The following is a 13001-nucleotide window of genomic DNA, read 5'->3' on the forward strand; positions in this document are numbered from 1 at the left end:
AGGCGGTTTGGAAGTATTAAATTGAAGCCTAAATGAAATTCATTATAAGTCTGTCTTATTACATGTGTACCATGATTTCAGAAAATGAAAAACTGCATATTCGTTGGAATATTTATTTGTGAGTGGCGCAGCTAACTAGATGGTGAAGTTCTAGGTTAATCGAACCTAAATTTATTAAATTTAATTTTTTATATATGTTATATTAATTATTCAATTCAAATCTCAATAAGGCGATCAGACGGCAATTTCTTGCCTCTTTTATTGCATGGGAATGCAATCATTCATTGCTATCCCACCAATTCACAAACTAAGTGATCAGTCCTAAGTGCTCAACAATGAATAGTTAACAATACTTTCACATATATTTATAACTTTTTTTAACACCACTCATGATTAACATCTTTAAGGCTGTGGCATAAAAATTATGTCCTTAAACTTTCAAATGTAAGAAGCGCAGGTTAATATATTTGAGTTGACCCTATATCTGATGAATTTCTTTATTTTCTAAGAAATTTTTTATAAAAAAATCACGTAAATTAAAAATTTATCAAAATTAAAAGAAATAAATTGGTAAATTTCAATATATGAGTGAAGTTTGAATTGACTTTTTACGAACATCAAATTTCAAAGGCTTAATCACTTCAAATTTACATGCATCAATTTTCAAATAATGTTTTCGCAGTACGTCCATTGACGAATTTTAAATATATCAAAATAAATCTCATGCTTAAAAATCAAGTTTAAGGTCGAGATTGGGATAAGAGCCGCTTGAGGAGCCCAAAACCGAGCTTGAATACGACACAGCTCAGAGCTCGAAGCAGTGTCAAACTATGTTAAAATTTTGATCTTTCTTTTTACAATGCCAAGATAAGCTGGTAGTAAAGATGGTGGCACAGGAATTACTGATCCATAGCTGTTCCTAAATAGGAACAGAGAGAGGGTCCAGAAGGCAGTGCCAAAAAGTCCACCTTTCATTCACTACACATGACTGCTGTTTCCAAAGACACCCATGAGTTCCTCTTCCCAACACACAAATTAGGTTTGCTCTCAGAAACAGCAGGGCTTTGCATGGAGCTGCCACTTGTGCATTCTTTGCTTCAAACAAAATGATACTAATTGATTCCGATGCCTGGCTCTGATTTTAGTGCGTGTCAAGTTCTCTACTTTCCAGGGAAAAGATAAAAAGAAAACCAAGAGCGAGTTCCACTTCCATGTTTTCCCTTAGTGATACCATTCTTTGAATGAAAGAAGCGCATACTTTTGGCCACTAAAAAAGCTTGCATGGTTATCCTTGGTGTGCCCACTGAATATGCAATTTTATGTCATTTTATCTTTGGTTTTTCGTGCTCTTCCTGTACGCTTTAATCACATACTGGTGACAATGATATAATTAGAGACCTAATCAGCTTTAGAACCAAGACGAATAACATTATTGGTATTAGTACTCAAATCTTTCCACTCAAAACTGGGGATCTAGGGTACAACCCCTTATTGTCATTGATGCTAATCAAAATTAGGATCACATTAGCCTGTTTAATTCAGGGTCAGCTGGTCAGACAACATTACATCCTAATAAATTCGCTTTGGAGAGTCAAAATTCCACAATCCACACACAAAACAATCATTATCAATTTTACAAACTACAAAGTACAAAATCTGGAGCAAGAAGATCAAATTTCCATGCCCAGTAACATAAGACACCATTGGCATACCCAGTACAACCTCTACCCTCAGCACCAATTCCCCGGTAATTAGTAATTACTCCTCTCCATTAAAGTATTGGGGCACGGCTTCTGTCCAGTGCCTGTAGTGCACTGGACCCACCGCAATCATGACACGTGTTCATAATCGCAGCAGGTCCAATGTCAAATGACACTGAACAGAAGCCGCACCCAAAATATTGTTGCTAAATATTACCCCGATTTAGGTTCCCAATTTAAGTATATCTTGATTGACTATTACATTACTAAAGTTATAATTCTGTCAATGTAACTGTAACAGCCAAAAACATGAAGTGCCAAAGATGGTAGGGCATTTTTCGGACGTGTCATAATCGCAGCGGGTCTAGTGTCACAGGACACTAGACAGAAGCCGCACCCAAAATATTTTTGCCAAATATTACCCCAATTTAGTTTCCCAATTTAAAAATATCTTGATTGACTATTACATTACTAAAGACATAATTCTGTCAATGTAACTGCAACAGCCAAAAACATGAAGTGCCAAAGACGGCAGGGCATTCTCTAGGCTTACCATACAACCGTCAGTGCAAAATTTTGAAGATATCAAACCAAAAGGTATCAGACATCCTACGATCAGTACAACACAACAAACAAAATAGCGTCCCTAACAAAGCTTTATACTTGCAAAAATAAAAGTAAAAAACAATACCGAACAGCAAAGCAACATCCATTCAGCTGATATAGAAATTTTATCAACCCCATCGGTGGAGGCCAGAACTACAAGCTTAATGTTCACCAAAACAAGTTGGTAAAGGGAGAAGAAGAGAAATATGCACACACACCATAACTTAACCAGAAGACACTAAATCATTACGTGGATCCAATTATATCATCAGCAAATTGACAGACTAAAGTTGAATTTTGAAACAAAACTGAGAACCTAAAGCACAATTTAAAAAATTATAACTAATGAAAATTACTATAATTAATCAATGTCAAAATTTCCAAATTTTTCTCGCAAGTGGATGGATGTTAGTCAGAACTCAAGAATTTGAACTAGAAGCTTGGAGTTCTAACCAACACTAGCCGGAACAAGAATAGCCAAAGAATTGTCTTGTTCTACTTCTAACATATTACCTGCAAAGTTTTGATCTTCTATCTAGAAAAAAACGTTGACCTCCTTCTCACTCATTTCATATACATGATCTCTTGCATCCGTCAGAGCACTCTGTACAATTAAATAACTTACTAAGATACATATGCAGAAGATGTACAAAGGTAACAAAAATAACAACATGCATGGTGGAACAAGAATAAAAAGAAAAAGTTTTACCTGTCCAAATTTTGTCAGGAAGTTATTGGCAAGGTTCAGAGATGTGACTGCCACATCTTCATTAGCTTTTAGTGCTTGAGCAATAGCAAAAGCCCCATCATCCTGAATTCAAAATCCATGTGAAATGCTGCTACATACTACTGAAATTGACAAGAAAGTTAACAAAACAAAAAGTCCATACCCTTATTTCATTGAACCCTAAATCAAGTGAAGTTAAAGCTTCATTAACCACTTTCAAGCTGCGAGCTAGGCAAGCTGCACCCTGCGTAGAGTGAAAAGGAAAAATTAACGTAAGAATCAGTAGCCAAAAGGTCATATTGCATTAAGAGACATTACTATCTACAGAAACTAACTTCATCTTTAAGTCCATTTGCCCGCAAGTCCAGAACAGATATGGTAGTATTATATTTCAAAGTATCTGCAATGAACTCTGCACCCTTTGCTCCTATCTGCAAGACACTTTCATGTAAATATATTGTTTAATGGTTCTTTAAAACACAATCCAACTCTATGATTACCTGGCACCAACCGAGCTTGAGGGTGTTTACATTTCCATTAAACTTAAGAACTTCAGATAAAGCCTTTGCTCCATCTGGTCCAATGGGATTATAACTAAGTTCCAACTGTGAGAGAGAGAGAAGAAGAAGAAGAAGAATTGTCTCATTACATCCAAAATGACTAATCTATGATAAGCTATTCCAACAGTACTCATTGAAGAATGATCCAAAATTAAAAATTAAAAAGTTAAAGTGATAAATAAGGTGGAGAACTTACAGTTGTAATGACAGAATTATCTTTCAAAACTTGAGCTATGTCAGTGACTCCCTTGGCACGGATGTTATTTCCCCCCTAAAAGATTAAACACTCAGAAGTCAGAATTGTTCTCAGAAAGTTATGTTCAAGACTTCTTTCAAAATAATTGAAATGAATATCTCAAAAGAGAAGGCAAGAAAGAAGTACTCTCTTCTCACCAGGTCTATGGTTGTTATTGATCGGTTTTGCTTCAAAGCCTCTGCAATTTTTTCAGCTCCCTGATAAATTTTCAGAGTTCAAATCTCAGTATTTGGGCTACATTATTACATAGTATTAAATTCGAAAGTTTTAAACATTGACTTTATTCTAAAAGAAAAGAAACTCTAATGATTAAAAAAAAAAAATCTAATTATAAAAGAAACTCAGCCATTGAGTTTTTGTCCATTACAGTATGAGATTCCATTAAAACTTTGTGCACTTTTTGTTTGATCACCAATGAGGGAAAAAGGTATGAAAATTAAAATAATGAATATTCGTCCATGCTTCTTACTCTTTTTGGATACTGAGTCAAAATGTATTTTATTAATTTTTTGATTGGTAAGTTATGCACCTGGTGGGTCTTGAATCCACAACCTCACTCTCTATGCACTTACAAGGGAAGGAGGTGACATTTGAGCTACAATTTGACGAGTCAATATGTATTTTAATATGTATTGACAAATCCTAATCTCATTATTTCTTTCCATAATCTCTTTCCCTTTCTTCAGATTATCAGAAGATAGGCAGAAAGCAAAAGCTGGTGTCACACGTACTCATTGATCGGTCTGTCCGCTGAACCCCTCACAATGAGTTGCCCCTCTCCTTCCCCTTGTGGGTTGGGCAGGCTCTAATCCTTTTGCCACCGCAAGGCTGGCTAATCATATGAAGCAGGCTCAAAGACCCCTGGCTTTTACCATCCCCTCTGAAACAACCATAATATGGCCGGTAGGAAGACAGGAAATGCTTTTGGAGTAAAGGGCAAGGGAAGGAAGGCTAGCAAAGTAGATAGCAAGTAATAGCTTCTTAGACCCCTAATCTTTCTATTATATTGTAAATTATTAAAGCGTGCTCTAAAAGTGACAGTTGTAGCAAAGTAAAAAATTACAGTTTAATGGTGGAACCAATTTTTGGCTAGCTTAGAATATGTCTACCAAAATGAGTTTAACAAATTAACAGTATATGAGTTCATAGAGTTGCTGAATTCAAATATTTAAACACTGAAAAATATCAGTACCTCATCGCCTATGTCATTCATGTAAAGGTTTAACCATAATAAGCTCTTGCTCTTCTTTACATATTCAGCAACATAAAACGCACCTCTTGCGCTAATTGAGTTGTTGCTAATATCTAGAAGTGTAGTCTTCCCTAAAGAGAGAATATGAATATCAAGATTAAGTGATGTACATAGAAGTGCAGGAAAAAATGCATAAAAATCTAATAATAAAAAATGTCACTGGATATAGTAGATAGCACACCTTTATGCATAGATAAACCTGACATCAAAGCACGTACTCCTTCATCTCCAATAGAATTTCCATGCAAATGAAGTTCCTGAACATATGTAATCAGCAATGAATTTAAGAACCAACTATTTTTGTCTTACTTTTATATTAAAATAATGTTCTGTCACACTTCCAAAACTGCCGAGTAAAATATGTTGCTGAAATGAACATCATCCTTTGTCTTCAAGAAAGAGCTCAGCTACATGGGAGGAATGGAAAAATAATGTAGAACGCAACTGGAAGCCCCCTCTTTGATGACTTATAAGAGGCAAGGGAAAGCTGGTTCAAGTGCTCAAGCATTAATCTGGGATGTTTCACGTGATGGAAAGCTCTCTTGAGACCTTTCTTAGCTAGTCTAAGTTGTGAATTGAGTCTTATTTTACACTTCATTTAGACTAGAAAGATGCTGCTCAAATTTTAAATAAGTTTTCCTGAGTTTTATTATGTCAAGGGGAATCGGGTAATTTCCCAGAATTTTTAGAATGAACTATACTAGGGCCCGTGAGTCTTATTTTATGTTTTGAATCTTTTTTTCTATTTGGTTTATAAGTTCTTTTCTTTGGCACTAGGATTCCTGGCCTCTCTAGGGAAAAGTTATTTAAGAGTTCTAGGTGACAATAACAATATAAAGGCCTTATTGTATTTAATAACATGCATTAAAATATTTAATTTAAATAAAATTCCAGCAGATTATTTTAAGTTTTGAGGCTGTGATTGCCTTCTCCTTCCTAAATGTGATTGCTTAGGAAACCTATGCTACAAATTGTATTTCCAGATAATTTAACACGCAAAATCCCTTTGGAGGTCAAACACAATCTTAATGATCATCTACACAATACTGGTAGATTTCCCCCAAAGTACAACAGAAAGATAAGAAGTTGACGTAAATGAAACTGGTACCCTTAGAGATTTGTTCCCCTCAAGTCCTTTTGCCAAAGCATTAGCCCCTAGAGCGCCACCATAGTTGCCACTAAAGAATAATAAAATGTCAATAGAATTTCCAAAGAAGCAAAAGGCAAGTGCACTACTCAAAAAGTTTTTTAAAAAAAATTTTGATAAGTAACAAAAAATATTACTAATAAAAAAGCCAACCCGAGTACATTCAGGATGTACTATGGGGGCACAAATCAGGAACCAAAATTACAACGATCAAGTAAAACAAGAAGAGAAGAACAAGAAAAATGAGAAAAAATCACACTCCATTCAAAGAGTGTGTACAAGAAAAATGACTTACTCTCTAACGTAGAACATTCAAAAAGTTTAAATTTAAAACCATTCAAAAGAAAAATGGTATAACCTAAGAAGCACAAACACGGCGACATGAGCAATTTGTTAAAAATTATAACATGAAAACGGCCGGTACGACACCGGTATGACACGGGTAAGACATGGGTACGACAACCTAAATAAAGTGTCCGTGCTTCCTCGGGTTTAACCAGCCAAGTCACGTGTATTATTAGCATGCGAAAACAAGAATTACATCCCATTGAGAACAAGAAGAGAAGATGGGGGAAGGGGGGTAAAGAAGATGGCTGATGCAAAATTCACTCACTTGAGATGCAGATTTCGTATAGTGTTATTCTCAAGAAGTGCTCCAGCAAGACCAGTGAACCCCTACCTCCATTTTCAAACAAAAATCACAAACAGAATCAATTTTCAACTTCAGTTAAATTTTATTCAAAGAGTACAATTTTAGAACATGCCAAGGTAACTGCATACAGAATAATCAATCATATTGTTGTTAAGTTCCAGAACACGCAAGCTTGAATTTTTCTTCAACAACTCTGCAATAGCTTTTGCACCCTGCACAGAAAAGTGAGCAACTCTTAAGTCATATTATTGCAGAAGAAGCTTTCTTTTGTATGAACTTCAAAGGAACATGATTATACACTGATCAGGGTACAGTTTTTTATGCTAGATATAAGCTAACCTCATCACCTAAGTCAGTACTGTTCAGCTGAAGCTTTAGAATACTAGCATTGTCCGCCAGGATATCACACAAGCACTGTGAACAAGGATAAATCACACAAAATCTAAGCTTTGAAGGTATAAACATAATGGAAAAACAGCAAAATGAACCCATAAAAAACTTTGACATGACCATAAGGAGAACCATGTGACAAAAATAGAAAAGGTGGATCAAAGAGTTCACCATATATGCCCAGCATGTCCCTCATAACTGAATTATAACACTTATAAGTTGCGGAACACAACATAGTTGAAGCATATTGGGCGAGAGCTTATGAATATGTCCCATCTAAACAACAAAATCTACCCCTTAGAACTCAACAATATCCTAAAGAAATCTCCTTTTGATTATAAGTTACTCACACGCCCAATGATCTCAAACCCAAGACTTCACTCTTCACCTTGTTCATAGATGGGGGGACATGCTTGTTAAGGTAAAGTGCATTGTCAATATGCTTAAGAAATCTATAGTACTTATTCACAATGTTATCTCAGATTTGAGTCTTGCAAGGATTATGATAAAGATATTACAAGGTAAGGAGATGTTGCATTACTACATTGCTTTATCTAATATGTGGTGTAAGTGCTCAAAGCTTCCTTCATTACTTACAAAGTTGAGAACAAAGGTCGGTGATCCTTATACTCTTATTATTTTTTAAATTCTGAAATTTTTATTTAGGAGGTAGGACATGTAATCTTCCAATTACCTTTGCTTGGGTAAAGCAAGCTCATATGCTACCGATGTTTAAATTTTTTGACATATACAGGACTTCCTTCATCCATGGTTCTTGTATTTTAAGTATATAAAAATGTATGTGCTATTTTAAGTGAATGGTGAGATCTAAGTAAGGGTTTAAATTGATTGAGATAGTATTTGACAGGTGTTGGAAAAGAAGAAGAATGGTATTCTAAAAATATTATAATCAATTCAAAATCTTGATGGTAAAGCGGAAAGATGCTCTGTGTTTACAAGAAACTTTAAAACAAGACAAAAATTTGGTAAAGGGATAGAAAAAGAATCTAGATGTAGCTCCCAACATTTATATGTGAAATAAAGATGAAGGATCACTATCGATTCTTCTACATAACTCAAGTAGTTAGTAGAATAGGCTGTAGACACTGACACCAGATCTCAAGTAAAGCAACATAGTATGCATAGAATCACATACATTGATCTAAAAACCTTCTCCTTATACTGTTAGAACAAGTTCCTTTCCAGTACTCAATCTAGCAAGAGAATTAATATTAGGTTTTTTTGACATATGACAACTTAGACAGACATTAATAGTGAACTTGTGCTGACCTTAATCCCTTCATCTCCAATAGGGTTTCCAGAAAGATCAAGAGTCTTTAATACAATGTTTGATTGGAGAACACCATCAAAGGCTTTAATTCCCTCTGCAGTTATTCCATTTGCAGCAAAACTTACTTCTTCAACAGTCTGAAACACATATATTTTTGATAAGTTCATGGAAGAACTATTGCATCCATATTTCTCAATATAGTGTCAGAGAGTACAGTAAAAGTAACTATACGACATACATCAATGACATGAAAAAAGCAGAGGTCATGAGAATAAATAAATATAATATAATCAGATACTGGAAACTTATGGAAAAAGCTTGAACCTGATTGTATCCTAAACTCTCAGAAAGAAAAAATAGTCCTTCATCTCCAAAGTTGCGACCTGCCAAAATCTTCTTGTAAGGAAAACATTTTTGTAACAACTGCGTAAATTAAGTTGACTCTATATTGCTAACCAAGAAGAGAGAGAAAAGAAAGGGGGGGGGGGGGGGGAGTGTGGAAACAATTAGGCTGGGGACCATTAACAGCAAGCATATTAAGAAAATACTGGTCTTGAAATTAAATTCATTTTAGGCCATCAATTAGAGAATTGTAAAAAAATTATTTTAACTTTTTCTCAATATCTATATTTGGGTAAGGTAGCTGCTTGTATAAGCAATAGAGCATCACATATCATGATTTAATTCTCTGTGATCTGCACCTATTCAGCAAGCATACCTGACATGTCTACACTTCTGAATGTCCTCAGTTCTTTAGCAAATTCATTGAGCTTCTGTTTGGACTCTCTATCAATCTTCGCTTTGAGACCTGGTAAAAGATTTGTCCCTACAGCAAAGGACCAGTTCATTCCTTGCGGGGGAGATTTGTTTTCCACGGATGCAGTCCTCTCTGGCTTTGGAATAAGGAGTTTCTCCACCAATTTCCACAAAACTGTCAGCTGAAGGCAAAAATTAGTATTCCCATTGCGAAGCATAACGGGTAATTTGTGCTGGCATCAACAAAATTGCGACAATTTAGCTAAACTGACAGTAATTCTGACATAGGAATCCCCTCAATATACAATGAGCAACAAAGCATGTACCTCGCAAGACACTGAATTCAACGAGTTTCCTGTTATGTAAGCTCCCTAAAATTTTATATTAAATACAATATTCTCTGAATTTTCTATGCTATATTTCTCATTTCGTTAATTCTGATGCATCGTTTTTTTTTTATAGGTAAGAATTATATTATTGAAAAGAGACTATGTCATGAAAATAAACATGAAGTAGCTTAAAGAATTACTATGGGATAATATCTACATATGAGTTGACTCTATGAAGGAGTGAATAGAGTTACTATCAGTAAAACCCGATACAAAAGACCACTCATATAGAGAACTAATGAAGGAACTAACGAAGGATGCTTGTATTTGAGAAGACGTGCACTCCACATCCTCAAAAATACGCCAATTTCATTCCCTCCATATAGTCTACATCAAATATAAAGGGATAAGATTCCATATATTCGAATTTGGTCCACAACATTGCCACCCACATAATAAATCAAGAACCTTCTTTGGTAAAACCCACTGAACCCCAAACATCCTAAAAATAAACTCCATAACTCAAAGGCCATGCTACAGTGAATCAAGAGGTGATCCACAGTCTCCCTAGTACAACGGCACATACAACACCTACTCACCATTGAAAAGCCTATCTTGATGAGATTCTCACAGGTGAGAGTTTTTTCCCTAGCCGCTGTCCACACAAAGAAAGAAACTCTCTGAGGTGCCTTAGTCATCCATAAGGCCTTCCAAGGAAAAGGCATAGAGGCTAAGCCTCGCAATTTCTCATAAAAAGATCGCATAGTGAACTCCCCATTACTCTTTAACTTCCATTTCATCCTATCATTCCCCTTCCAAGGGGAGTATGAGAGCCTAACAAATGTAAAAAAAGAAGCCAACTCATCAATCTCCCAATTGTTAAAATTTCTTATGAATTCCACACAACAATTCCTACTCCGTCCCTCCACCTATCTCTCCAATAATGATTCCACAAAAGCATTGTTATCCATGACAATTTCAACCAGTACAAGAAACAACAATTTTAAAGGCTAATCTCCACACCAATTATCATGCCAAAATTGAATTTGACCACCAGAACCCACAACAAATTGAATGCACCATAAAAAAATTATCCCCCTTCATTCTAATGCTCCTCCAGAATCCACAACCATGAGTGCCTTAAACAAGTTTTGAAAACCATCCACGCCATTCCTCCCCATATTTTGCAGTAACAACTTACCTCCAAAATTTGTTTTCCTCCAGCCCAAACCTCCATAGCCACTTCCCTAACAAAGATTGACTGAAAGTGGTAAGTTTTCGAATCCCCAACCCCCATAAGCCAAAGGAGTGCATGCCTTATCCCATTTCGCCAAGTGGTACTTGAACTCCTCTACTAAACCACCCCACAAAAAATTCCTCTATAATCTCCCTATGCTATTCGCCACACCTGTGGGAATGGTTAATGCTGATACTTCATTTTTCACCAATGGCTTTTGGCAATTTTAGCAAACAAAAACTTATCAAATTAACCAAAAGAAGATAAACCAATGCTAGCTAATATAAATTTAAAATGAAAGACTTTGAATTTTTATTGACTTCTTGTAATTTTTCCACATAAGTTTTTTTAAAGTTTACATTTTTCCCATTATCCTTCTAATATATATTTTTTAATTAGTACTCACCGTCTCTTTGAATAAAGTACTAAACAATAAACAAACTATGGTTAAATTAAGTTTGATAATCCCTAAACAAATTATAACTGAATTAGCTATCTCCTTTTCCACAAATTCTCTAATTTTTTTTATCTCTTAATCCTAATTAATTAAATATGTACCACATATAATTTATTTTTCCTTTTTTCTTCAAACTTTCCCATGCATTACATGGATTTGCGACTAGTACAAGTAATATTGTTGTCACTTTTTAATGATTTCTTCCAATGTTGTCACTCAAAATATTGAAAGCCTACGTATTCAAACAATGCTAAACTACCTTATTTCAAACTAATTAGAAATCAAAAATCTTTATTTTTTTTGATAAAGCAACCTAACACACAAACAAATCAAACAAGTTACTTTCTACAAATTCTCTAAACATAATTGTAATTCCACTCCACATTACTCATAAAATTCACGCATTCACATTGAATTCAACCATAAACATTATCCAAGAAATTGAAAAACCAGTAAAATCCAATCCAATCCAATCGAATTCATACCAAAAGTGACGGCGAGAAAAACACCGGCGGGAGCAACAACCGAAGCGACCTGCTTGAACGGAGAAGGCGCCGGCTCGGCCTGAGACTCTCTATAAACTACTCTCCGGCCACTCGCGGCGCGCCTCGAACCTCTTCCGTCAGCCATGGAAGAAGCCGCAACCCTAACAACCAAGCCTCTGAACCTCACGCCGCATTTCCTTCCGCTCCCAACCAGAACAAAAGAAACGGCTGCCGGAGCAAAGAGCAGCACGCCGGAGCCGCTTAGAAACCGCGACCGCAGTGAGTGTGGGGAATGGGATTTGATTACCTGCGGGTGAGAGTAGAGAGAGATGGTGGAAGTAGAGGAGCTCATGGCAGTGTGGTAAAATGGTGTAAAGGATTATAAGATGCGCATAGGGGGTACAGGTTCTTATCCTGCGCTTACTGAGCTTTGTGTGAGAGTGAGAGTGAGAGTGAGAGAGAGAGAGAGAGTTGGATTTGGTTTGAGGAGCGGCGAGGCTTGTGAAGATTGTTCTGAGAACAGAGAGAGAGAGAGAGAGAGAGTGAGTGAGTGAAAGTCTAATTCTAATCTGTATTCTAATCTGTCAACCAACTTCGGGGCGGGAAGGTCGGGTTATTGGGTTTTTTTTTTCAAACGGGTTTACTGTCATTGGACCTTTAAGTTTTTGTGATGGGACCAAATTGAGGAGGGAAGAAAAGGATTAAGAATTTAAGATAATAAAGCTAGGCACAAAAAAGAGTCCAGGTGATTTTATGATTAATGTCAAAGGATAATTATTGATCCAATTACTAGGCAATGGGTCAGGCTCCCTCTTGTACCTTAACAGGTACTACTGGGTCAGGTTCATCAACCGTTACAGTAAAAATTATTAAGTACTCTTAGAATATGATAACGTGATACTCTATTCTCTTACATCTATAGTGAATCTTATCATAAATTTAATTAGAGGGTCAAATATGAAATAAAGGAGTACCATTCCAAGAGCACCTAATAATTATTGATAGTTATGACAATTATAACTACCTCAATTAAGTTTCTCAAAAAAAAAAAAAACTACCTCAATTATAGGGTGGTACACATTCCTCACTTCAATACCATAAAGGAAACAAAGATAGACATATTCACATCCAAATCTGTGAATGTTGTTTTCCTCGA

The 13001-nt window shown here is 35.8% G+C and overlaps 1 protein-coding gene across 1 annotated transcript; it reads right to left on the reverse strand.

The window, feature by feature from the left end:
* Positions 1-2396: 2396 nt before the first annotated feature.
* Positions 2397-12379, reverse strand: LOC126718605 (uncharacterized). Its single transcript, XM_050420900.1, has 17 exons — positions 11846-12379; positions 9300-9512; positions 8906-8964; positions 8581-8718; positions 7240-7314; positions 7029-7112; positions 6862-6923; positions 6210-6279; positions 5283-5358; positions 5042-5172; positions 3987-4046; positions 3790-3864; positions 3534-3638; positions 3369-3464; positions 3197-3277; positions 3016-3117; positions 2397-2910 (listed from the first exon to the last, which is right to left on the reverse strand). Exons 1-17 carry the CDS (start codon positions 12195-12197, stop codon positions 2842-2844), a joined length of 1848 nt encoding a protein of 615 aa, XP_050276857.1. The 5' UTR covers positions 12198-12379; the 3' UTR covers positions 2397-2841.
* Positions 12380-13001: the final 622 nt, after the last annotated feature.

Source organism: Quercus robur, chromosome 3, assembly GCF_932294415.1.
Source record: "Quercus robur chromosome 3, dhQueRobu3.1, whole genome shotgun sequence".
Classification (NCBI taxonomy): Eukaryota; Viridiplantae; Streptophyta; class Magnoliopsida; order Fagales; family Fagaceae; genus Quercus; species Quercus robur.

What these genes read in the sequence shown, in the direction of transcription:
- LOC126718605 (XM_050420900.1), bottom strand. Translation starts at nt 12,197, where the DNA reads ATGAGCTCCTCTACTTCCACCATCTCTCTCTACTCTCACCCGCAGGTA. An exon ending in TTTTCTCGCCGTCACTTTTG is followed by an intron (nt 9,513 to 11,845) that starts GTATGAATTCGA and finishes TTCAGCTGACAG; the next exon opens with TTTTGTGGAAATTGGTGGAG. An exon ending in CAAATGGACTTAAAGATGAA is followed by an intron (nt 3,278 to 3,368) that starts GTTAGTTTCTGT and finishes CACTCTACGCAG; the next exon opens with GGTGCAGCTTGCCTAGCTCG.